This window comes from Camelus dromedarius, chromosome 5 (assembly GCF_036321535.1).
Source record: "Camelus dromedarius isolate mCamDro1 chromosome 5, mCamDro1.pat, whole genome shotgun sequence".
Classification (NCBI taxonomy): Eukaryota; Metazoa; Chordata; class Mammalia; order Artiodactyla; family Camelidae; genus Camelus; species Camelus dromedarius.
In genome coordinates, this window is record NC_087440.1 from 43,392,610 (window position 1) to 43,420,065 (window position 27,456).

General features: G+C 33.3%; 1 protein-coding gene across 6 annotated transcripts in view; it reads right to left on the reverse strand.

Annotated features, from left to right (window-relative positions):
• Nucleotides 1-3,667: 3,667 nt before the first annotated feature.
• Nucleotides 3,668-27,456, reverse strand: part of SEC23A (SEC23 homolog A, COPII coat complex component) — a 56,628-nt gene continuing 32,839 nt past the window's right edge. For all 6 annotated transcript variants that reach the window (XM_031453633.2, XM_031453631.2, XM_031453627.2 and 3 more), the window contains 8 exons: nt 27,084-27,190; nt 24,670-24,823; nt 18,671-18,748; nt 15,813-15,974; nt 14,088-14,174; nt 11,969-12,124; nt 10,230-10,295; nt 3,668-5,077 (listed from right to left, as the gene is read on the reverse strand). In XM_031453633.2, the coding sequence (XP_031309493.1) occupies nt 4,988-5,077; nt 10,230-10,295; nt 11,969-12,124; nt 14,088-14,174; nt 15,813-15,974; nt 18,671-18,748; nt 24,670-24,823; nt 27,084-27,190 (900 nt within the window). In that variant the 3' untranslated portion in view covers nt 3,668-4,987. The remainder of the gene's footprint in view (nt 5,078-10,229; nt 10,296-11,968; nt 12,125-14,087; nt 14,175-15,812; nt 15,975-18,670; nt 18,749-24,669; nt 24,824-27,083; nt 27,191-27,456) is intronic.

Genomic DNA, 27,456 nt, shown 5'->3' on the forward strand with positions numbered 1-27,456 from the left:
TATGTAATTGCTGTGGCTACTGCTGAGTTTTAATAATAAGTGTGTAACCTTCTGATTAGTATATTGTTACTACTTATCCTTTAATAAACATTGTGTTCTACATGGAAATTAATTCAGAGAACTCCCAGTTATACAGTCCAGTCCCAACATAGACACCCTTGAATTTGGAAGGTTATGTTTATAACATTTTAAAAATAATTTCAGCTCTCTTGGGGAGATTTTGTGTCTTCGGTTCCCATAGTTCTAAATATCCTGGTGTTTAAACAGTAGGTTCAGATAAACACCACCAGCACAGTAATTACATAGATGAAGAAACAATTCTCTCAATCTATATGACCACTTGGAGTTTTTGTTTGTGATTAAATTTTAAAACTGAAACAGAGTGTGAACTTTGAGGTGCAATTTTTTTGTAAGTGTGAATTTTAGCATATATACAGAAACTTTTACTGAATTTGATTATCTTTACAATTAAAATTATCTTTTTAGACTGTTTTGTTTTAAAACTAAAGGACTAACCAAGAAAATAAATTGTTGCATAAATGGCACAATTAAAAAATTTTTTTCTTGGTGTTAAGTTTTAGATGAGGTTAATCAGAAATCAAAATAGTCACAGTATAAACAGCCTTGAACAGTGTACAGCAAAGCACTAAGCTTTAAAATTGTTCTTTAAAGATTAGCACACAGCAATTGTAGAGACTATTAACTATGTAATAACAGAATGTAAGAAAATAGGCATTTACACTGAAGAGTCACATTCAAAGAATGCCAGGAAAGCAGCAAAAAGATGTTGGTCTTAAATGTCAAGAAGAAATTAAAAGAGCAATGTTCAAATGCCTTCATCATTCTCACCATAAATGGACCTTTGATCTAAATCACTGGATCAAATAATGTCAGTGTTCAATAGCATTCAGCCATTTACTCTCATCTTTGCAAAAGAAGAAAAGCTTTGGAGGATTTTATCAAATGTAATAGGAATTTATCTTGAATTTTCTGGTTTATATATTTTAATGGAATCTTTTAGACCAAGAGAACTTTTTGAAAGTTCTCCTAAAGAAGCAGTTTTAAGAATTTAGGAATTTACTGTGAAATTGGGATTTTTATGATTCTCATCAAATTTATCTTCAGAGTTTTCCTATCTGTGTATTTGTTGCTTGAAATGAAAAAAATAACTTTTGAAATTAATAAAAAATGCTTTTCAATCAACTATGAACAAAGAATAACCAGTCTGGCTAAACTCTGTAGAGCATGGATATATGAAAAGACCAATTTTTATAAAGTCTTAAAACACATTTGCAGAAGGTTCAAAAATAGTGCTTGTAATGTTATTGTTTATTACAGTGAAAGACCAATATATATTTTTCAATTTTCATAAAATACACTAATAAGTATTAATCCATTATCTTTTCCTCTTTGTGTTTCTTACCATGTTTTCCCTTTGCTGCCTTCTCTTCAATTGATCAAATTAGTTTATTGCTTTTTTTCTCCAATGGTTTAGAAGTTACACATTCTGGTTTAAAAGGTATGTATCTTGGTTTGGTCCTTGTTACCCTTAACATTTAAAAATACATAGCTAATTTTATGCTGATTAACAAAGCCAAAAGTTAATATTTTTATGCACCTTCCAAATGCTCTACATATTACTATATGCATATTTTTTTCTATGTTCCCGTAGGGGAAAAAATCCACAATTTCTTGGTATCACATCCTCAACATAATTGGGCTTTATAATTCAGTATAAGCCATAGATAGGGATGAGGCAGGAAAAATATCTGATTTAGTAATGTAACTTCACTATTCCATACTTGGTATTGCATATCTATTATTATATTCACCAGATGATATACTAAATTTAAACCAGCTTTTGTTTCAATGTATTAAACAAAGAAGGAAGAATGAACATAAGAAAGGAAACTGTATTAATTTCATAAGGTAAACTATTAAAAAGCAAACAAGAAACAGAAACTCTCTAGAATTATTTGATAAAATGCTCAAGATGAATACAGATCAAGCACATAAGAGTAAAAGAAGAACATATGCATGTAAATTGGAAACATGGAAAAAGCAAATTAAAATGTAAAGGTAGGCATTAGAAAGAAAATAATCCTAATTTGTCAGTGTTGTCTGAAAAACAACAGAAAGAAGTGTCCATTTAAAATAAAACCAAGCATGATAAACCACAGCATTTAATTTGTAACAACCAATAAAAAATGCATTTGTTTTTGTCACTGTATCACACCTAAGACTAAGGCAGAGATAGAAACAGAGACCACTCTCCAGGACTACCTTTTCAATTGCGTTCTTTGTACTATTTCTAGGGAAGAGCTATGGATTTCATGTGTATCATAAAATGTTACCAGATCCAAGTGTTTGGATTTTATTATGAGGGCAGCGGGAATGACATAATCATATCTGTAGTTGAGTGAACTGAAGAGAGAGATGGAGAAAAGGAGACTGAGAGAAAGCAGACTGGCTGGGAAGCTACTTCACCACACCAGGCGGGATACGATGAGGCAGAACAGCAGCAGGATGAAGAACAGTAAACAGATGAGGAGATGTTACAGAGGGAGAACTGGTATCATTTGGTACCAAAGATATTGAGGAGAATAAGAGTGGTGGCTGGTCTAGCCTGGACAACAAGCGCATTCATTAGATGCAGTCTGGACTAGGGAATAGGAGACGGAAGTTTATCAAGTGGAGAACTGGAAAGAGAAAATATCAGATCACTTTTGGAATCAACCAATAAAAGAATGAATTTATTCTGTTACACCCAAATATAAGTGTACATAGATGAGGGCTAAAGTCGTGTTTAGGGATAAGGCCACTGAGAGGAAGTAGGTTCAAAAATGAATTCCAAAATAGTTCTGGACACACCAAAGCTTCTCAGTGCTGCTAGTGATTTAGCAAATTTTTGTTACCCACTTTAAGTTCATTAAAAGGGTCAAACGTTTCTTCCTTCACGTCTATTTAAGTAGCTAGCAATTTAGTAATAGCTAAATTATACACAAAAAAAATGATCCAGGGTGATTTCTTTCAAATGGTAAGCTGAAAGGGCATGATGATGTATTTGTTCACCCCTATCCCTTAAATACAGAGGTCCTTTAGCAGCTTCAGCTGTAACTGATTTAGAAGTAGAGGGCAGTTTAGAGGTTAAGTGCCAACTTAACACTCAATAGAAGAAATAACAATGCATGTCTGAGACATTGTGCTGAACACCAAAAACTGACACATAGTAATTAACTATACTTCAATAAAAAAATAAAATAAAGTAAAATAAAATAAAATAGAAGAAATAACGACGCATTCTTAAAGGGCACAGGACGAGGGGCCAGCAAACTAAACATGCATCATCATCACAGGGCCTTTCCTCAATTCAAAACATGTTAACTCCGAAACATGATTTCCTTATAGCAAAAATAAATAACTATTTTGGGGATGAAAGTGTTCTAAAATTGATTGTGGTCATGGTTACACAACTCCGTGAATATTCTAAAAACCACTGAGATTCATGCTTTAAATGAGTGAGTTGTGTGGTATGTGAATTAAATCTCACTAAAGCTGTTATTTTTTTTAAATGAGCAACTTTTTAATCCACTAACAGTGGATTTTATACATGCTCTAATTTTACATTAGACTTTTCAGGCTTACTAGGTTTCAAAATAAGCAGGAAAACAGAGAAAAAGTATATTTTATTGGTGTTTAGGCCTAGCACAGTTCAATTCAAATAAAACGGAACAGAGCAATTTATTTACTCTAATTGAATATAACTTATAAACATTTTTTAAAGTTTCTATTTTACTGTCAAATGATTGTGTTCATGCAAGTACAATCATCAAACTGTCCTAAGCACATATCATAGCACCACCTTTTATTTGCAGTACTTGATGTAAATTTCATTGTCAAACATATCTGGCTTTAGCAATGTAAACATTTGCTAGAAGTAAACGTTAAAAGGTAAAAGTGAATGATACTAATGAATAAATCAAAGTAGAACTGAGCATCACCACATGATATACTTCAACAAAATACTAGATAATACTGTTTCAATAAGAACTACAACTTAATAAATTTCACAAAATGGAAGCAAAAACAAAAAGTAATGTGTAAACTCCCAAAATAGTTTAAAATACTGAAAGATATAACATAAAATTTACCTCAGAAAAATAAGGGGAAACAACAAAACCATGCAGTGAATACCAAATTTGGTTTAGAAGTTACAACAGTCATTTTACTGCAAAGGCTTTCTAAAATGCACTCTGACCAAACTTTATTTTCTATCTCCCTTTTTAAAAAATTATCATGTTTAATCATGTAAGCTGGGTACTTTGTGGGACTTTTACATTTGTTGCCAGTTGTAGAATTGTTACCCCAAAAAACTTTCATCTCTAAACTATTTTTTTCAAATGACCAAAAACATTAAATTATCTTCATGAAAATTACCATACATTACATCAAATAATTCCTAAACAAATCATCATAAAAATAAATCTGCCCTTACAGAATAAGTACAGAAAAAGTGTACATGTAAGTGCTGAAAATTATGGAAAAATATTATATGAATAGGCAAAAATGTTCACATTTATCTTTACTGTTGATGAGTTTGTTTACTTTCTTATTAAAATTAAGAAACAAGTTTTCAAAAAGTCAAGAACACTCAGTGCCACTCGATTTGTCTGCAATATACAAATGAGTGTCTCTATAGCACAAGGCAGACTCTATTTTTACTTTTTAATATAATTAAGTTATAAAGACCTCAAATTTCTAAAACCAGTTATAATACTGTGGCAAGCAAAAAAATTTGTTCTCATTGCTCTTATAGTCTAGCTTAATCTACAAACATGAACATTTTTCCATATGTTGTCTCAAACCATATTAATACAGAGTATAGAGAGATCTCTCTGTTGGTTTCCACAGATTAATTGAAAAAGGAAAAAAAAAGAAATTGAAATATTACTTCATCCTCTTAAGTGTCCTTAGTGTGTTTAGCACATCAAGCAGCACTTGACACAGCAAGTTTCTTCAAGTGATCCATAAACACCTGTAAACTAACATCATCTGTGAGAATAGGTGCTCCAGACTCCTAGAAGGAAAGAAAAATGTTTTCTATGATTAAAACACAGGATGATACCTTAAAATGTATAAGCAAATCTTTAAATGGACAAGGGAGTCATTTAAGCAGAATAAGGCCTATGCTCCCATTGTGTAATAAAGAATCTGATTGGCCTTTGTCCCTGGTTCCTGAGAGTGAGACTACATCCTTGGAATTTCCTAATAGTAGCGTCTTTTGTCATTCATGAGTTGCTCAGATCACACTTGAGTTTATGCTATGAGCTGAGATGACTCATGATGGGTCGGGCCAGTCAGCAGAAAAATCAACCATGATATTAGACGGTTGGGCTTTAAGACAGCCTGACCTCCAGGCAGAGGAAGTGTGTGTGTGTAGGGGGATGCCTGAGATTCAATCATGCCTACATAAAGCAACAAAAACAAAACATTGGAGACCAAAGCACAGGGGAGCTTCCTGTCTGACAAATACATCACTGTGCTAGGAGGGTGACGTGCTCTGATTCCACAGGAAAAGGGCACAAAAGCTCTGTATCTGGGACCATTCCAGACCTCACTGTCTCTTCATTTAGGTCCTAATTTGTAACCTTCATAATAAAACTGTGATCATAAATACAGTGATTTCCTGAGTTCTGTGGGTTGTTCTAGGGAATTATCAAACCTGAGGCAGTTTATGGGAACCCACTCCCTATCCACCCCCCTTCACCCCCAGGACCTCACAAAGATTTGTAGCTGGCTGGTCAGAAGTGCAGGTAAGCCTGCGATCTCACGAGCAGCCAGCATCTGAAGTAGGGGCAGTCTTGTGGACTATGTCCTTTAACTTGTGGGGTCTACACTAACCCCAAGTGGTCATAGTCAGATTTGTATTGCAGTTTACCAATTGGCATTAGAATGCTCTATACCTACCTTAATCTTTAAAGTAGTGAAGTGTTCATTTGTCCTGAATGTTTTGGTGCTTTTATCACTAGTAAGAAATAAGTCTCCCTTATCACTGCCTATTTACTAAAATAAAATTCCAATTACACATATTTTAGCAGAACTGCCAGTTGGAAGAAAGAGAATTTATATCATTTTTAAGATAAACTATGCTTATATGTTTTCATTCAAGTCATTTTAATTGATTTATGTGGGTAATTAACAAGAGTTAGGGGAAATATCTAACCTCTATTTTAATAAAAACTGTGTTGATGGAATGACTTTAGTGATCCAATTTACTATTAATGAAATTTTATTGTAGCAAGAAGGTTTTTCTAGAATATTTTATATCTGGATTTTTTTAAATTTTCACCTGATATCCAAGTTCTTACTTACCAGTAAATATAAAATGTCTAAGACAAGGAAATTAAGTAATTTTCAGAGGATATCAGCAAGTTAGTGGCAAATGTGAGATGAGAATTTACAGCTCTTGTAGTTCTAGTCTGGCATAGCCACAGATATGACATAACCTCTCCTGAATAAAGGAAAATCAATTTTATTATGTGTTTTCATATGTTAATTTATGAAAACTTGAAAAACTTGATAATGAAGGTAGACAACAGCAATGTAATTAAGAGCTTAGAGTTTAGAGTCAGGCTGCCTGGGCTCAAATCCTGGCTCTGCCACTTACTGCCTGTGTGACTTTGAGGAATTTACTTAACCTCTCTGAGTCTTAGTTTCCTCATTTGTAAAATGTGGATAATAACAGAACCTATTTCACATGTTGTTATAATGATTCAATGAATTAAACTGTGTGAAGCAAACAGAACAATACTTGACACACACAGTAGGCATACAACATGTTTTAGCTATTTTAATCTATTTTGGAAAATCTATTATTTTTTTAACACTGAAATACTTTTCCTTATTCTACATTCATAGTTAATATAGAGAAGCAAAGGTCTCAAAAATGTGACTTAAACTATAATAAACTAGTAGCTCTTATTTTTTCCTTTCTGTAACTATACCTTAATTTTTTTGATTTTACACATTTTCCACCTCAATTCACCCAATCCCAGGTCTATTTCTCTTAGCCAAGACAAAATATACATAGATTTTCTAACTTATATACTGTGATTTTATCTGAAATTATAAATACTAATGCTCAACCCAATTTTACCAAAAATTTGCAGTTGATTGATCTCAATTTTTCAACTGCATCGTTTTTCTCTTTAAAATATATCCAAGATTAGGCAGAAAGGTCCAAGCTTTAGATCATTTAGTATATGAAGCACTACACAACAGAGGCCTCCAGAACTGTCACAGAAGCAGCGTTGCAGTGGTGCCCTCTTCAGGCCATGTATGGAAAATACTTATCACTGGGTACTTGATTACTGACGAAAAGAAAACTAAGGTATGAGAGTCCATAATTTTTAGTGAAATGCTTGGCTACCAGGTTAACTCCCTAAATTTCAATCATCAATTTAGCTTAATGATTAAGAATTCAGATACTAGAGTTAGACTGGCCTAGGTTCCAATCCAGACCCTGACACAGTTTAGCTATATGATTTCTGGGTAAGTCACTTCACCTATATAAGCCTCAATTTCCTCTTCTGAAAACTAGGATTAATAGTGCCTACCTCACAGGCACGTTTTATCCAACAGAAGGGCATGAGAAGTTTAGTGTAATGACTAAAACAGTACAGATTCAGCTTTTTAGTTATTATCATCTAAAATATTAACATAATTTCTCTTACAGAAATCCTATGTCAAGATAGACCTTAGGCTCCTGGGTTTTTTCTTACTTTCACTTATCATATTTATTTAAGTTTGACATTTCAAAAAGCATTACAGAAAAGGGATGCTTTCAAATTTATCAAAATATAAAGATTGAGAAACATTGATTTAAATGTCAAGACAAAAATTTCATTGTTTTAGATACATGAACAAAACTAATAAAGATAAAAGATAGTTTGGAACCAAGCTGAAAAAAAGAAGAGTAACATTCTTTAAGAATGTTTTAGTTTGTTGTTGTAAGAATCTATTCATAAAAGATAGGATCAATGTCAGTTTCCCCCAAAGGCTTAATTGTAACTAATTCCTAAATTTTGCTAAATCAAACACAAAATCTTATCAAAAATTTGCAACTGATTGACCTCGATTTTTCAATTATATTTTCTAAAATGTAATAATGAGAAGAAATCCAAATTGCCTTCAGTTGCCTCTTTGAGGAAAAAAAGTTTATAAAAAATCTAAGGAGAGACAAACCTGATAACAATGTAATTGAAACCTCCATACAGTATAAGGACAAAATATTTAACATGACTACAAATATTTAAACAACTTTTTATCAAGTGGATAAAAATAGTTCATTTAATAAGTAAGCACATTTAAGTTTCTCCAAAGATGATGGCTTTCAAAACTGAATAAGGAACAGATGAATGGATGGACGGATAAATGATTGAGTGAATCAGAGAAACAATATGCATGTTTGTTCCTCTGCCTGGAATTTCCTTCTCCATCATATTCACCCAATGAAATGATCTCCGTCGTTCAGGGTCTGGCTTAAGTGTTAGGGCTCTCTTCTCTATGCCTCTATAATGCCCCTACTTCTGGGCAGTAATAAACTTCAAAGTTTAAAACAGGTTTTCTTTCTCATTTGAATTATCTTTAGAGAGAGACTTTTTTCTCCAATGATAACAAGAAAAACTAATAATAATATTTACTGAGTATTACTGGGCATATCAAGTATGTGTCACTGAACTCTGTAACAGACAAGGAAGAGAAGGCAAAGAGAAGATAAGTAACTTGCAGAGTTTTCAACTACCAGCCCAGAATGATGCTCTCCATGTTTAACAACTCAACAAGTTCTTTACTTCATAAGCCTACCACCAACTACATCTCCATGTAGGAATTTAAAGCCCCCAAAACAAGGAACAAGTCATTATTTCCATGAATTAAACCACGCCTTTTTAATGCAGAAATTCAGCCACACAGAGATATATTTTATTTGGTCTTCATAATGTAAGCTCACCACATTTTGTTAACTGAATTATGTAAATGGCAACAATCTGGAGAAGAGGAACAAGTACCCCCTTTAGAAAAGGATTTGTATACTTTCCCCACAAACGCTAGTCTGCTGTAGCTCCCCGCCCCAGGTATTGCTTTTTGACATTGAGAGTGTCAGGTCTGCTTCTATTTAGCCAGCCTCATTCATTTGTTCACGGGCATTTGATATGTGACCTCTCATGAGTACTATTTTAAAGTATCCTTTAACCTCCTCTTCATATTGATTAATCACCACTTCCATTAACTCTGTTTATTGGTGCTACTTTTCTATCTTTTTCAATAAAACTCAATTATTTACCAAAGACTAAGCTCCTCAGTCCTCAACCTGGCATTCAAGATCCTCCACAATCTGGCTGCACAATAATCTCCAATTTACTGTTCTACTATTTATCCCAACATGCACTCTTCACCTTAGTCCATGCTGTCTTCTACCTAGAATTACCTTCTTCAAGAAATTTCTGCTTACTGAAATAAAAACCATTCCAAAAGGAAATACCCTTTTTCTGCGCTCTTGTCTGATCACATACCCTTCTCTTTGCTGCCACCATATGACCACTTCCTCTCCTCCTCTTCTATCCCCTATAATACTTTAAATCTTTATAAAAGCACATATCCCAATCTGTCTTGTATATTTTAACTACTTAGGTATGTATTTTATTTCTAACACTAGACTACAAGCTCTTCAAAGGCAGGGATGATCACTGCGGATCCTAAAGTACCAACACAGGGTCCTGCAGATTGGACATTTGATAAATGTTGATGTATTTTATCAAAAGGTAGGACATGTCTACCAAATTAAAACATATTAATAATGATATCCAGGCCTCCAGACTTTCCTGCTCAACACAAGCCCTGACCACTTCCTGCTTATTGTTGTCTTTTGTGGTTCATGGCCTGGCATTAAGCTTGAATCATCACTTCCCATCTCACACACTTTATTGCTTTTTGTCTCAAGGGTGTAGTGTAAACTTGGAATATAAAGGGGTTCTATCTATTTGATATGATCACTTTTTTATTTTCTATGGTGCCACCAAATGCTAGTCCTGTTTTCAACTTATTTTTTCATTAACTTTTCCAACAGAAATCATTAACCAAATACATAGGGAAAAAATGCAGCTTTCATTAAAATAATAAACTATAAATACATAAAGAAGTAATTTCCAAGATCTGCTGTTTATACTTACCTGTCCCCAGGCATACATATTATTATGAGTTTGTGAAGGGTTGACTTTCGAAAGCAGGAAACGAGCCTTAAAAGCAAAGAAGAAATAAGACTATCCATCAAAAATAGATTTAGTCAACACAGGCTACACAAATACATTACGCCAACTAAAGTCAATTTTATTTAATATGTTTTCATAAAATTAATTTGATTAAAATGCAACTTTAAAAAAATGAACTAAATTTTGAAACACATAGGCCATTGTATGTTACAAAGAAATAATAAATGTACCTTCTACTCAACAAATTATTCATAAGAACATTCATAATAGCAAATACAAATTGTTGAGTCCAAAACTTGGCATATAAAAAATATGCGTGCAACAATTATGACAAGGTTAGTGTGAAATTTACCAAACTCCTGGTCTGAAACGTCACCAGAGGCTTGAAGTCCCCAAAAATGATAAAAATAAAAAACATTAAAACCTATATGTTCTTTTACTTTAAACAATGGCTCTTAAACTTTTTTAAACTGTAGACTATTCCATGAGAGCACCCACCCAACATTGTACCTATCTATCCACTATGCCCTATCATCATGAAATAACCAGAGTAAAAGAGGAAGACAGCAGTACACACGGTGAGACATCAATGAGAGACCCAGTCATAAATTACAATTTCATGTTGGAAGAACAGTCTTATCTTTTGAAACTTAGTATCATACAATTTCTATTTTCTTTTTCTTTTTCTCCTCTAAAAGTAAGTAGTTTAACACAAGAGCACTGGCTCTAGAGTCAGAACATCTGGATTCAAATCCCAATTCCTCCATTTATTGTGTTTCCTTGGCCACAGGTAACCTAAGTCTCAGTTTTATAATCTGTAAAATGGAGATAATGATAGGACTGTTAAGTTCATAAAGCGCTAACTATAAGCTTTGCAAATTTTCAGTACAGGGTAGCTTCTATTATAAATACAGTAAAACCCTAATAATAATTGCTATCATTTCTGAATAACAGTTACTGATATCTACCACCTACTTTGTAACACTCTTCTAGGCACTAGGGCTGCATCAATAAGCAAAGCAAGGTCTATGCTTTCAAGGAGCAAGTGAAACAGACTTATAAGAACTTATAATTAATTTATAAAATACTAGTAAGAATTACAGGGGAGCAGTAAAATTGTTTTAAGAGTGTATGTTAAGGGGTCCTAAGTCTTCTGAAAGGCCCAAAAGGGCTATCTGCACATGTACATGTATCTTATTTAAACCTCATAGTTCTAAAAACTGCATACCTTGTTATAAGATCATAATGCTTTCCTATTACATGACATTTTCTAGAAAACTGAAATGATAGAACGAGTAAAACAGAAAAATATGTTACCACAAACTTCATATTCACAGACTTTATCAGTACATAAACAGATTTAAGAAAAGCACACTAAATTATTTCCCAAGTTATTCAAGTCTTCTTGCTCAACTGAAGCTGGCAAATCACATCACACCATCCTGGCTGTCATTAGACCTGGGCTAGAGGCAGAATATGGGAGAAACTGCCAGCTTTATGCAACTCCTCAATAATCGTATTGCTCTGCTCTCAAAGATAAGGCAAAGAGCAAGCATACCTTTCCCTGGAAACCTTCTCCTGTCCACCTCCTTCCTCTTTCATTTGCCTGGTGAAGCAGTCTATTCAAATTTAAGTCAGAAGGCAAGGAGGAACAACTCACTGCAAAACCAGCAACAAACAAACAAATGAACAGTGCTGACCTGGCTGCCCCCATGTTCAGTGTCGATGTATCTCGGCATGGGGAATCTGGAGTGAAGGATCTCCTGTGCGTCATCCACTGGGGCTTGCAGAAGGTGGCGGAAATTTTCATATTCTGGCATGTCCTGGTATCCTGACTTGCGCCACTGAGCTATGGTCTAATTTTAAAACAGTTAAAGAAATTACTACTTTTTTTGCTTGCCTACCTAAAAACTTTAAAAGAAGATTTTTTTCAAATGAAGCAATCTTGAGGAAATAAGAAAATTACAGAACATTATCCTAATTATCTCAATTTTTTAACTTAAGAATACTAAATTCAGTATTCTTGAGTAAACAGGTACAAAATTAGGGTATTTCTTCTTCTTTAAAAGTAAAAAGAAGTAATAATTAACCCAGAGAAATTTTAAAACACTATGCTGATCATATTAATGTTAGTTAAAAGCTATATACCTAAGCTTATGATAGATAAGAGGGATTTTTGCTACAGAAGATTTCCCAGAGACTTCAAAATTAATGACCTACTATTATAAAGTCTTTACCAATGTAGTTACATTCTGACAAAATATATAAACAGAAAAACTTTAATAACAATAGCAATAATAATATAAAGATAATATATCTGTAAAAGAGCATCTGAATCAATTCTTTTATTAAGATAAATGATTCCAAAAAATCATGTAATTAAATCATCCCAAAATTTAAACGTGGTGTGGTTTCTAAGTTAACTGAAAAGTCAATATATACTCCACGTTGCTCTCTGTATTTAATAGAGGAACAATCATCTACATTTCTGATTTCTCATTTAAGCATATTAACAAGCTATTTGTAGAAACAAAAACTATCAAAAAAATAAGCAAAAAAAGTCTAGCTCTGTCATATAATACGTATTATTCTTAAAAGGTAAAGGGCATTAGTAACTGTTATCAATTAAAAATAATAGTCAATAGGTCTTTGAAAGTCCTGGATAATATTACTTAAAAGGATATTTTGAATAATGCCTTTACTATTACAGTGCAACTCTAAAATCATTTACAATTAAAACAATTGAAAAAAATACATCTGCACAACTTAGTAGAATACTAGACAATAAGCTTGAGTGTAGGTTTGTGAAAAAGAGATCTGTATCATTCAAAGCACCAAGATTTTCATGCTTTCTTATACAGAGGAAGCACTTAAACAGTGGCTGAATAAATAAATGCAGGAATGAACAGAGTTCTGCTAAATACCTAGATTAAAGCTTAACTGCTACTCAAATATTCTACTCTTTTCAATCATTTACCATTCCAATTAAGTGAAGTTATAAATTTTAATTAACTTGTGTTTTAAATGAGTTTTCAAGATCAAGTGGGATATTTTTAAAATACTTTAAATACTTTATGTGGAGTACTTTTTAAATGGTTACATGAAATAATGAAAAGGAAAGTCTTTTTGGTTATCACCCCCCCCAATCTCCCCCTCCTTTTTCCCTATTAAGGCAAGTTCCCCTTCCTTGTTCTCTGGAGTTGCCGATGGTCTGTCATAGTTCACATATCCTAAATTGCATTCCTCTGGCTATTCCTGAATAAACTCATTTTTGCTGGTAAAATAACAGCCTATTATTAAAGTTGACATAATTTACTAAAAAAAAGAAAGTCTGCCCACCCCAAAGGCTGACTTTTCCCCTCTTAATGTCTTCAGGTAAAACCCAAAAGTATGACATGCTAATGGTCTTACTCTGACAACATTATGCTTTGTATAAAATCCATCTGTCCAATTAAGTGTGGACAAAATAACCACAGATGGGTCAATTGCAAATTAAGTCTAAAATCCTGTAGAAGAATAATCACATTTTACACCTATCTTATAAAAGTGGAAATAGAATTTATCATAGAGGAAACACTAGTTATACAGTAAATGGGGGAAAGCTTCCATGAATAAAAAGACTTCACTGAACCTATGTGCATGGCTTTAAATGCTATGGAATCTTTTTTTTTTTTCAAGTTTAAGAATATTTATTATAGCAAAATCTAGACAACCTGAAAATAACCTTTTTCTTTTTAAACTGAAGTACTGTCAATTACAATCTGTCAGTCTCTGGTGTACAGCACAATGTCCCAGTCTTTAAATGCTGTGGAATCTTACCTCACCATGATAAATCAGAATCTGGAAGAATGTGTCCATGAGGAGAATACGATCTGCAAGTATGCTGCTGCTATCAAGAAGAACCGGCTGATGGGAAGAAAACAGCAAAAAAGGAAGAAGGAAAAATAAATCACTTAAAGACATAATTTTGATCTTTCTAGGATATTTTAAATTTTCCTAATTTATTATATTATTATTTAAAACCTCCTACTATTATGAATTCTCAAAGTACATTTTAATTTAACTTTGTAAGGAATCTCTAAAGTGAAGTAATAATTGAAAATAGAGTCCAGGCAGAAGGAAATCAGGGATGACTCCTAAGCCAGACGGCGGCACCTCTGAGTAAGAGGGGAAACACTTGTGAAAGAGCAAATTTGGCGATGGGAAGATAGTTCCGAATATGAAACAGAAGGACATGACCTGAACTGATATAAATTTGGGTATCACATGCATGAAGATGGTAAAGCTATGTGAGCAAACTGCACCACTTAGAGAGAGGAAAGCTGGAGAAGGAGCCAGAGATGAAGCCTCAGAGCATGCCCACACCTACAGGTCTGAAAGGCAGAAGCCAGCAGAGAGAGACTAGAGCAAACAGGTTTTTGAGGTGAGTCCTCACTAGGCAAATGCTGCTGAGAGTTCTGGCAAGATGAGGGCTTTGGTGGCCTTGATAAGAGTTGTTTCAGTATAATTTTAGGGACGAGAATCTGACTAACACAGGTTGAGAAGACAATGTGATGTGGGAACAAGTAACTTTCTGAGTTCAGCCATGACCGGGACCAGAGAAATGGAGTGGCAAGTAGAGAAAATGTGAAATCAAGGGGGTTTTGGTTTAACATGAACGCTATTAAGGTTTCTATGTTAGTGAGGATGATCCAGACAAGAGAAAGTGATTATGCAGAAGAGAAAGAGGACAACTCCAAAAGCAAAGTCTTAAGAAATGAAGCTAATGGGATTCATGGATTAAATGGTGAGTTTAGAATTTGATAGGAGCAGGCATTGGGATTCCAATTGTCTTCTAAACACTTTTCTACACTTGCCAGATGCATACAGTTTGCATATATTAATATAAAATAAGAAAAAAAGTTATTTCTAAAATTTTTTTTCCTGATTCAAAGAACTATAAGACCAATAATACAGCTAGACCAACACATTAAAAATGAATTTTCTAGAAAGGTAGAAACTACAACAAATTACTTTAAAAAATTTTAGTAACAAAATACATTTTACCCACTATTTTTTTTACAAAACAGGCATCATTAGAAATCACTGATCAGTAGATAATATATTCTCTTTCTATGACCCTTCCTAAAGCATTGTTTTCAAATACTGTCATTACATGCTTTTAAATAGTGAAACAGATAATTATAACCATAAAATGGAAAAACTGTTCTAGAATCACCACCTCTGCACGTTGTTAAAGACAAGAATAATCAGGAGCCCTATAGGATTTGATAAACCAAATGACTAGACAAAATGATCTTTAAAAAACCTCTTCCATCTCATTGTCATATTATTTTTCTAAGGGTTTCCTAAGACAGCCTAGCATGGTATCTAGCACATAGTCAGTACTCATCAATATTTTTAAGTGAATAGATAAAACTTAACTATGCTTGAATTAAATTCTTACATTTAATGACTGTATTTCAAGAAAAACCTAGTTGTTTCATTTTTTTTTTAATAGGACATATCACAGTAACAAAACCAATTTCTTCCCGCCCCTCTTACCTCTGGTGGTCCACTAAAAGAATACGCATACAGAATAGGCTGAATCATGATCAGAGACTGGGTCAAATCTTGACGCATAAAATGGTGACGATAATATGAACTCTCATCAGGACTATTGTTAAAAACTTGCAGGAAAGGGGATCTTCTTAAATGAAACATAAACTACAAGAGAAAACATGTGAGATTGCTTTTACTGATTTTAATATTCCTACAAAAGCATTTGATTACAACTATTAACACGATGAAACAACACATTACAATAAGAACATTCTAAACTGTATTCCTCAGAAAGAATCTTATTCATATTTATCAGTTACTTAAAAATATAACTCAATAACAATAAAAAAACTAAAGTAAAAGAAGTGACTCAAGAGGAAAACAAGAATAGGGACAAAAACCCTTTGCTCAGATGTAAGGTCGTAGAGGCTGATGACAGGAGATGCATTAGCGGCATCCTTTTTTTCATTCTTCATCCTTCTGGCCATATCTCTGAGCTTTTTTTTAAATTTCTATTCACTACCACCACCAAAAGACTCCAAAAGAACATAAACATAGATTAACAGTTTTTCTACTTTTTGTATAGCTCCCCAAAACTGCACTGGAAAGGGTCTGCACTGGTTTAAAGAAAAAAAAGAAAAGGACTTACATACACACACTTGTTTCTTAATTTTTTAAAATTTGTTTCTTACTTTTTAAGGTCCTCCTTGTCTCTAAGAAATATTCTCTAGATTTTATTTCATAATTTCTTTCTCCTTTCATGTGATCCCCTTCTAACTACTCCTCATGTGAAAGAGATCAAAAAAAGGGGTGAATGAGCCTGAAGGAAGGACAGCTACACTGTCCTTTGAAAGAGTCTCTAATATAATCAATAGGATCAGCTCCAAAGTACTCCCACCTGTCTTTCAGGTACTTCACTTCCTTCAGCCCTCAGGTCTCAAGTGCCTGCAAGCTGCCCTGCCTGGGACTCATTCCACAGCTCTCTCCCAACACATGCCACTCACTGAGATTCTCATTCTTGTTCTTTTTTCGGTGATCTATACTTTATTGAGAGGCTTCCTCATCCTTTACCACTTCAGTCATTCTTATTTACTCACAAGAATGTGTAACTGGTAAATTTGGGGGTAAATATTTTATAAATGAAGATCTCCCTTAAATGTAGTCTATATCACCTTTTAGAAAATCTTTAAGGCTTTGAAACTACCCCCCAAAAAAAAGTACTTCTGGGTCCTCTGGCTCTCTACTGCCAATTAGAGGGAAAGATGGGATGTCCAGATCTCTTGGAAGATCCAAAAACCCAAAGAGAAGGCTTGAAGTAGGGAGAGAAGAAAGAGGAAGGAAAGTGTGACTGATTTAATCAAATGCTTAGACTACTGCCCTCTGTTGCCTTTCCTGTTAGTTTCTGCTGTGAATGTGAGGCCTGAGAATTCCCAAAACACAAAGAGTTGCCTTTGTTAAGATAAGTAGACTCTGCGTTTTCCTAGTTCTCCAAAACCTCACCAAGAGATTTAGGGAAGTCTCCCTCTATAACCTGGAGTTTCTAGGTTATAGACCAATAAAAGATTTTCAAAAAATAGGAGTAGCTCTGAAAAGAAAGTTAAAGCTTTAAGCAAAGTTTTTATGAGCAAAAATTTGAATTTCCATATCTCACTATTAATCATCCTTCCAGATGAGCTAAAATAAAACACCACCTCTTGTCCATCAACAGATGACTAGACAAAGAAGATGTGGTCTATACACACAGTAGAATACTACTCAGCCATAAAAAAGAACAAAGTAATGCCATTTGCAGCAACATGGATGGACCTAGAGATCATCATTCTAAGTGAAAGCCAAAAAGAGAAAGAAAGATATCATATGATATCACTTATATGTGGAACCTAAAAAAAAAAAAAAGGATACAAATGAACTACTTATTATTTATAACTTAAGATGACTGATTCCTTGAATATGTGTAAACATATTTGACTGTCCTTTATGATTGAATTACTGCTTTCTGTTGATTCGTATTTTGTGGTTGGCTTTATTCCTTTGATAACTATGTCAGTTTAAAAAGCTAAAGTTCTAAACTGTTCTTAGACACAATAAACAGTACATATATGTAAATTTAAATAAATAAATAATAAATAAAGTACCACCTCTTCTATAAATATATATCAAACTATCATCCATTTGGAAGGCTTCTTTTCAGTTTCCTTTCAACATTGTTTATCTCTCACAGCATTTCTCACTTTCCATTCTGTGTTGTGTAGTGTATTTCAGACCTCATATGAAAGCCCCTTGAAAGTAGGATGGTAGTCAATCATCTTTATTCTCCTAAAGTTCCTTGCACATAGTATACTCAGTTGAATAAATGTTATCTATATCACTCATCATATAAACAACCTAGACTTTTAAAAATATCTATCAAAACAACAGATAGACTCCACTAGCCAAGTGGAAAAGGTTCTGTAAGATAAATCAAATTAGCTTCTTTTCTATTTATCTGGTATGTCTCCATTAAGTTGTTCTCAGGCAATGATGCCATGCTATAGGACTAGCTGATTGGTAAAATTACTTCCTTTCAGTACTACTGCAATCAGATCCCTTATATAAGATGAAAAGCTAATCTGCTTCACATCTAATTCTACTCCACAGTAGGCTTCCAGTCTAAATTTCTATTTACCACAAATAAATACTATATACAAAGCCATCACAAAAATACTACATATTTTTCACCAACTATTCAAGCATAATTTCTTAGCTATCTCAAAACCTAAAACCTAACCAAAAGAATAACCCTACATGATGAATAATAAAAGACATAAGGAAAAGTGAGACCCAGTGCCACTGTCAATATTAAGAACCTTTAATCTACTCACCTGTGGATAAAGGGAGAAAGTTTCAGAAAATCTGAAGGAACTTGGATCATCTTTGTGATACTCGCCAAATTTCTGACACTATATAAAATAAAACATGTTAGTAATATATTCCCTGGCACAGAGATAAACTGTTGCCTATACATACCCCATTTTTAAAAAGTTATTACTCTTTAGCAGGTAGATACTCGATACAGGATAAAATTGGAATACTACTTATATAGACCTACCAAGAAAATGATTAAAATCAAAGAAAACAATTTGAATTTCAGAAGCAAACAATACATTGCTCCAATGCAGAACAACTCATCTTAAAATGTTTGGATTTTTTTAAACTAAGTATCTCTGATAGCAAACAAAGAGCTCTTAGATGATGGCTAAAAGAGCTCAACATCGCCCCCTAAGACTCTACCTAAAAAAGACAACAGTCCATTGATTGATAGATACACTATCAAAATACCACAGTGGCTACAAAAGCAAGTTGATGGTACAAAACTGGGTACACTAGAAACAATACCAAAAAGAAAGAACTGTTGAGGAAAAGAAAATCCAAGACCAACAGGTAAACTGGTAAACAAAGAAGAAACACATGGGCAGAATTGCAAGGAAATAAAGGAGACACATACACTAGCAACAAAAAAATAAGGCCTCCATGATAATGTGACAAAAGGCATCTACGTAACTGAGATAATCCACATGAGAAAGTGCTTAGCACAGTGACTGACATGAAGCACTCAAGAAATGTTAGCTTCCTCTCTTTGTTCTTCAGCAAAGTCTCTGACCTGAAAAGTTTTTATAGTCTTATGCAACTAGTCTATTTCCTAGCAAGGTTTACCAGTACTTATATATGATCAAGGGCAAAAATAACAAGCAAAAAATAACAAAAGGTTCACTGCTGCAAGTAGTACAGGACTTTTACAGCCTCAAATGTTCAACTATATAATTTATGTAGTTATCTGTGCCTTAAGGAGCACAGAAAAAGGCATAATTGGTTTAAACACATTTTTGGCTTTCAGGAGAAATCATTTCAGAACCAGTTATTCAAAAGATAGAAAAGCTATAGCTGTAGAGCTAATCCTCAGAAAACAGATTTTGGTAGCTGGGAATAAGAATGTTTCTGTTTTCACTGCTCCCTAATCACACTTCACTGACAAAACCTGTAGGTTAGGATAATATAATCTTCACTGTCCAATATGAAAGCCACTAGCTATATGTGGCAATTTAAATTAATTAAAATTAAATTAAAATCCAGTTCCTCAGTTGCACTAGCCAAAGTTCAAGTGCTTAAGAGCCACATGTAGGTAGTAGTTCCATAACGGACAGTGCCAATAATAGAAAATGTATTGTCCACTCCTGGACAGTGCTGACCTAGAATATAAAATACACTTGAGATCTAGAATATCAAACACATTGAAAAGATTTTGTGAAAAAGCCAGTATGCCACACAGTATTCAGAACAACTGATCACATTGTATTACATATACACAATTTAAATTGTGCCTAGAGTTCTGTTAAAATAAAGCATTAGGCAAATATGATGTTATGGTTAATGAGGGTAACAAAAAGATTGTTGAATTTTCTGCTTGGGTAATCAGGGGTATCTAGAAAACTGATTTCCAGAGTGGGACACATTGAATACTTATGTCCAAAATATTTGCTCTTATTATGAACATTTTTTATGTCACTAAATATAATCTATCACTTCATTTTTGATGGCTATCTAGAATTCCATTATATATATATATATATATATATATATATACCACAACTCTCTTAACCAATCTCTCATTATTAGCATTTACATTTGTCCTGTTATGTCTTCAGGATACATTCTTAGCAGTAGAATTTCTGAGTAAAAGGCAGTTTTTAAGCTTTTCATATATGTCACCAAAGGCCTTCTATATATAGTTATACAGATGTTTATGAAGATTGTACAGATTCACACACCAAACCTAAAAGCTATGGAGCTGTCCATATCCCTGAATACTAACCACTTCTAAGCATTACCCTGTTTTTCCAATTCTTACCAGTTTAACAAACAAAAATTGTTGCCTTATTCTATTTTCCAACTTTGATTATAAATAAGATTGGTAAATTTTTCATACATTTATTAGTCACTTGCCTTCCTTATTTTTCTAATTTCTTGTTTCTGACCTTTGTTCATCTTTTACCCAAATATTACTGATTTGTAAGCACTCTTATATATGAAAATTTTCACATTCTGTCATACATATAACAAATGTTGGCATTATATTCTGTGAATAGTATTTTTACCACAGATTTTTTTTTGTCTCATTTTAGTGTAATAAAATCTTTTAATATTTTTCTTTAATGGCTCCTGGTTTTTGTCTCATGTTTTAAATCCTCTGCACCCAGAGGTTAAATACATATTAACCTGTTTTTTGATAAATATAATCTATACCACAGATAACTATAAAAATTTTGTATAATACACCCACATAAGTTTCTAATCTTTGGGTTACTTCTTAAAATATTTTTGAACACTCATCAAGTGCCATAGAATTAACTACTGGAATCACGAGTAGTCCTTATTTATAACCTAACCAAAACACTAATACAAATAAGAAAAAAGACTGATGCATAAATGAGGTATAGCAAAGATCCACTGAGTTATTTAGAAGTAATAAGATTAAGCAGATAAAGCATCAGGAATACAATTTTCTCGAGGAAAATAACACCTGCAAGAAGCCTAGTCATGTCTTTAATTCAGTAATTAATTATGCATAAATCCAGCCACATAAAAGGGCCCTAAGGGTCAAAGCTTATCCTCTATAAGAAAACGGCAATGGCCAAAGTGGTCATCTCTAAAAATAACACAACTAAAGTGCTTGGTCCCACTGGGATAGCAAAAAAAAAAACCTAGCTGTGATAAAATTTGCAAGGAAAGCCCCAAGAATTTTAAACAAGAGAGATTTCCTGGGAATGAAATTTCTTCGGAAATGATTTCTTGGGAAATGATTTCCTGAGAGAGGAACTGTTTATCTGTTGTAGCCAACAGCACAGCTAAAGGAAGAATGTATTAGTGGGCAAACCAAGGGTCAAAGATGAAAAAAAAATTAAATATCAATTTTAAATTATAAAAGGTATTACTCAGTAGAAAAGGTCAGGAGGCAAAAAGTTAAGGAACGAATCCATGAAGCCAGACACAAGATGGACCCAAACAAGAGAATGAGAATGGAAGCAGCATATCATGTATTGGTATCAGTACTGCAAGTGATTCTGACCAAGGGGAACGAAGCTGTCAATGAAGCAAAGGTGGTACCAGCATCAATGTGGCCATACGATGGCCATTATCTACAAAATAGTTTTGAAAAAGTTTATTTTTAATTAAAGTTATTCTTAGTCATCAAGAAAAAAACTGAACAACTATACTCACCAACCAAGTTGAGGCAAAGAAGTTTGTTAGTATAATCTCACAGGTTTTTCATTAGGAAAAAACTCAGAAAAGTGTAGTACCTAAACGGTATTAACCCTTTCTCTGTGTTGCTATCATTGCTACAGCTGAAATTTCGGCAGTACAAAAATCAGTAAAACATTAAAATTAAAATTAAAAAAAAAATAAGGCTATATTTTATTAGCTACTTAGAGTAGGTTCTGTATCTAAGGTTCATTTGTCATTACCTGAAACTTCACTTCAATTGTACACTAATTTGATTCAATTAATTAAAGAATGTAAAGATCACATTCTCACCACTTTTATCATATATTAATCACTAGAGTTTCCATAAGAAACTGTGATTTTTAAAAACTGTTTTTTGAACTTTGCACACCACATGATGCCAGCCACAGTGATGCACTATTTTCAAGTTATTCTGCTAGCAATTTCACTGTAGACCTTTTAGTCCCATGTGGCAGTAGGGCTGTGTTCATTTGGATAACTCCACTCTCAGCATCTGACACAAGACAAGGGGGGTTATGGGTAACTAGTGAAAGCTGTTTTGCACAGAAAGCAGGGCAATAGTCTGATAATGGCAGCCGTTCCTTCCCAAATTTCTTCCACCAATCTCCTCTCACACACAGCTGACAACTGACTTATGGGAACAGACAAGCTATATTGGTGTGACAGAAGATCAGAGTAAAATTTTCATTATGACTTACCTGTCCTCTACCCTCAACTTCTGCTGTTGTAAATGGTGCACACTGCAGAAATACGTAGCTTAGAATTGAATTATACTGTGAGATTTTTTGCAACTGTCTCATTTAGTTATTTACAAGGCCAGTCTATTTTATATTAGTGTTAGCATTTTACAAGCATGTCAAACAATATGGCAATTTTTGAAGCGGAGGTGTGAGATAGAAGAGAAAGATTCTAGACATAAGCCTCCAGAGAATTCTGAAGAATGACAAGAGTATGAGTCATTTCACTACACCCATGGAATGGTACACAGGAAAAGCTACTTGTCAGTGGGTTTTATGTGGGCTGAGAAACCAAGTTATACTATTCAATTTTGAGCTGTGTATTACAACCTACAAATGTACTAATAGCTCCAGCAAAATGGAAAAAGCACTTTACCACAAATCACAGCCTTTTGACAAATGAAGGTGCTGATTCCTTCAAACAGCCCTTAGACTCTCAAAACAATAAAGTGTTTATTAAAACAAAGTCATAATCAATGAAAAGGCTCAGGAAGCAAGATATTTCAGAGCAAAATTTATTGTCTGAAAAAGGAAAAGTCTTACAGTTGGTGAGAACCTAATAATGCTAACATGTAAAATTATAGTAAGTAAAATGCTGGGAACAAGATGAAGTCTGAGAAATTGGAAAGGTTCCATTTTAAAACAAGATAACAAGTGAATGCATTCATGACATGTTTCATGATGCTGAAGAGGTTTGTGTAATTAGCTGAAAAATAACAGCTTCTCTATTCAGTTGATGAGTCAACAAATTTCACCGAAGTCATGCCAAATTGCTAAATAATAGTGAAATTCAAGAGAACTTTTCTGCTGCCCTAAACACACAAATCTTAAAATATACATAGTGTTTTGATCTTCCTAAATGGAAACAAAAGTCCATCTTGGAGGAACTATGTTGGCATTTGTACTGATGGTGTCCAATCAATGGTTGACTCTAGGAGAGATTTTATGCCTCTTGTTAAAAGACAGGTTGATGTTGTCATAATACTATTCTCCTTACTAAGAGATACTAGTGTAAAAATACACTCAGAAATGAAAGGAAAAAAAGCTCTGAATGATACTACAAAAATGGCTAACTTTATTAAAAACAAAGACTAGTTAACTCAAGAATGTTTTAAAAACTACATGAAAATCTAGACAAAGAGCACAAAAAACACCTGCTACAAACAGAAATCCAATAGCTTAGCAGAGAGAGTTCAAAACAGGGTGTTTGAGCTGAAAGGTGAATTGAAGGAGTACTTTCAAGGAAATTATAGGCCAGAGTTTGCTGAGTAAAAATAAAGTATTAAGAACAGAATTTAACTAAGCATTCTAGGTCACAATGTAAGTAACAGGTTCCTGATGTTAAAAATCCAAGTAAATCATCATTATCAATAACTACTAACACACATTTTGGTAATCTAGATCCAGATAATAAAGACTTATCTGTATTTGTGTATGTTAACATGTATAATTTTTATATCCCAATTAATTGCTCTTAAAATATTCCAGTATAATGAAAATACAAAATTAAAACCATAACAATGGAGAAAAATATGCAAAAAAAGCAATAAAAAAGTTATAGTCATTTAGGAATAAATTGGGAATTGATCTGATATCAGCCAAAAAATAATAGTAATAGGTTACACAATTGTCACTCTTTCCTATTAAGGAAAAAAGGCATTTTAGTTTCCTGGAAGAGATAAATGAACTCCATCATTCATTGCTATGTCTTTCTCAGCAACTTGATTAGGAGTCCCTCATACAGTCCCGGTTATACTGTCAAGCACCTTGAAAGAGATTATCAGAAAATATTTTCTACAAATAAATGTAAACGGATTTAGAAAAGTATGATGTTTACGTCTTACCAGTCGAATGAGCTGTCTGTCCAGCCATCTAAGCACATCAGGACCCTCTTCTGTTTCTGCTCTGTATATTGCCAGCCGAGCCATAAGAATGGCAGCTGCCTCCTGGTCAAAAGACGCAGCGATGTTTTGGATTTGCGTTTGAGCATCTGCCCAGCTAAAGACAAGAAGAAAGCACAGAAATTATACTCACAAGGTCATGTCAAATTGCTAAATAACAGTGAAATTCAAGAGAACTCTTCTGCTGTCCTAAACACAAAAAGGTTAAAATATACATAATGTTTTAATCTTCCTAAATGGAAATTTCCTAAAAGTCCATCTTGGAGGAACTATGTTGGCATTTGTTCCTCCCATGGCTATCACACAGATTTCAAGTTAAAAGATATAGATATAGAAAATTAAAAGATATAGAAAATTACTTCAACATTTCAAAATTCCAATATTACCTAGAAAAATAAGCTTTAAAAAAAAATCACTAATAGTAAGTATGATACTCATTGTTTTTCAGAAAAATATATCCAAACCTAATAAAATCCTGCAAAGTAACTAACTATAAAGGAAGATTTCCAAACTTTCCTTAAAACATTAAGATTTTTACAAGTAAAAATAATAGCACAGGTATGTGTGTGTGCATATGCACGTAGTACACAAGCTTGCATATCAGACTTTAAAAATTTCATTTCTTCAATTTTATAAAATCAGAAATACGGAAATACAAAAATAAAGTTTTCTTCCAGACTAAGTAATTCTTATTTGCTAAACTGGAAAATATATAAACTATCAGAATTTTTTCTCGTTGGTCTTTAATTCAATTATTAGTGATAAAATTACATAATTAAAATTACTATGTATTCTTTTCTCTCCATGTTAACACGCTGACTAAAACCAATCAAAAATTTTAGTTTAAGGGATTAATTTGATATTATGTATAAAATAGCAGTAATTTATTAAATTCACATATTCTATTAATCTAATTCAGTCAAACTAACCCTGGGTAGATGCAGCGACAGTTTTTGTTTGTTTCATACTTCACAGGGTTTTGCAATACTTCAGCTGATCCTAGTTCTAAACTACCTCACTTTAAGCAATTCTGGCAATACTTACAGATGTGGTGAAAAGCTGGACCACCTTTACATGACTCTATGATGTAAGTGATCCCAAGAAAATTTAGGTAGCAATTACGAGTTTCAAGCCAAACTTTCCAGATCAAAGTTATTTTCTCTATGAAACACAGGGTAATGGATTCTATCTCAGAAACTTGAGTCTTTTATTTTCACGTAGCTTATTCACTTATGCACTTGCCAGGGCCCCTAAAATCGTATTCCTAATAAAGAATAAGCCTTGACTACTGAAAATGGTCAGGGTGAGTTAATTTGAAAGGATGGGTGCTTTGGTGAGACATAGTGATACAAGTGGCACCACAACACACACAGTATGTCTCTACAAATAGCTCATACATTCTGGGCAAACAAACTAAAAATTTTCTCACAACATGAAAAACTTCTCACAACAAAAGCTCCCCTCTTCTTGAAAGAGTAACCTAACTTTTTAAAAAACTCTTCATTTTTAGAATATTTCAAACCTAAAAGCTATGAGCAGCTTTTGATTTTGCTAGTGCAAAGCTAGCCAGTTAGCCATCAGGTAAAAGCAGAAACTGAGAATAAATGTTTAGAAACTTTTGAGCAATTTAATAAAATAATTTTATGACTGATGAATCTAACAAAAATAAAAATAGGAATTTGTATTTTGAATGATTTTTTAAAATTCCATTTTTGAAGTAATTTATTTTGAGTATATTAATAAAAGTATTAGTCTCCAAAGGATTGGGGGGAAAAAATTACCTGGCCCTTCACCACAGATAGTTTGGGGACTGGTCTACTCCACATCATCATATAGCAAACCAAGGATGTTCAAGTCTTTTGCATTCCATACCCTCCCTCAAAAGTACCTAGTCCACAAAGTAGATGCTGAATAAAGGTATAATAAGTTAACTAAATAACCAATAACACTTGAAAAATATGTAATAAAAGTAGCTAAGAACTTTATAATCAATTGAAAAGTAATGCTATTACTTACTGTTCTATGTTGTTATATATGGATATATAATGTTTATATGTATGTATATTATTATTGTCTATTACAAGATAATGTTTACAGTTTTTCCTCCTCTCAGGGGAACAAGGTAAATAGAAGAATATTTTGAAGAATGTGTCTTAGGAGTAATTTTTATAAATTGTTTTATAGTTCTTGACAATGAATATTTTAGCAAATAATCTGGATTAGAAAGAAATAAAACACTATTAGTCATAAATATTCATTCTTTAGTCACGGATGTCACTCAAAATAGGAAGCTAGTTTGGGAGCACAACCCAGAACAGTTTTGATATGTAATTAAATCTCTAACGGATACAACTTACTTCCTAGCAATGGTAGTCACTCGGATGCGTCTCTGCCCACTTGAATGCTGATACTGAGTCACAAACTGGATTGCACCACGCCCTCCTTGAGGAATTGGAGCATTATGCTATATAAAAATAAAAGAGTAAAAATTAAGCAAAATCTATTACATTGTTGTCACACAGTCATGGGCTGCATATCCTAACACTAATAAAATTCATTCTAAAATCTATCAGAAGGATGCTTTTTCCAGTGCATACAAAACAGTTGTGATTTGCCACATGAAAGAGAAATGGATTTGAGAGAGGAGAAAAATTATGATGGATAGGAATGAGTCCAGTTAGGAAATCAATTTCAAGGAATATATAATTCAGTGGAACGTGAAAAACAAAA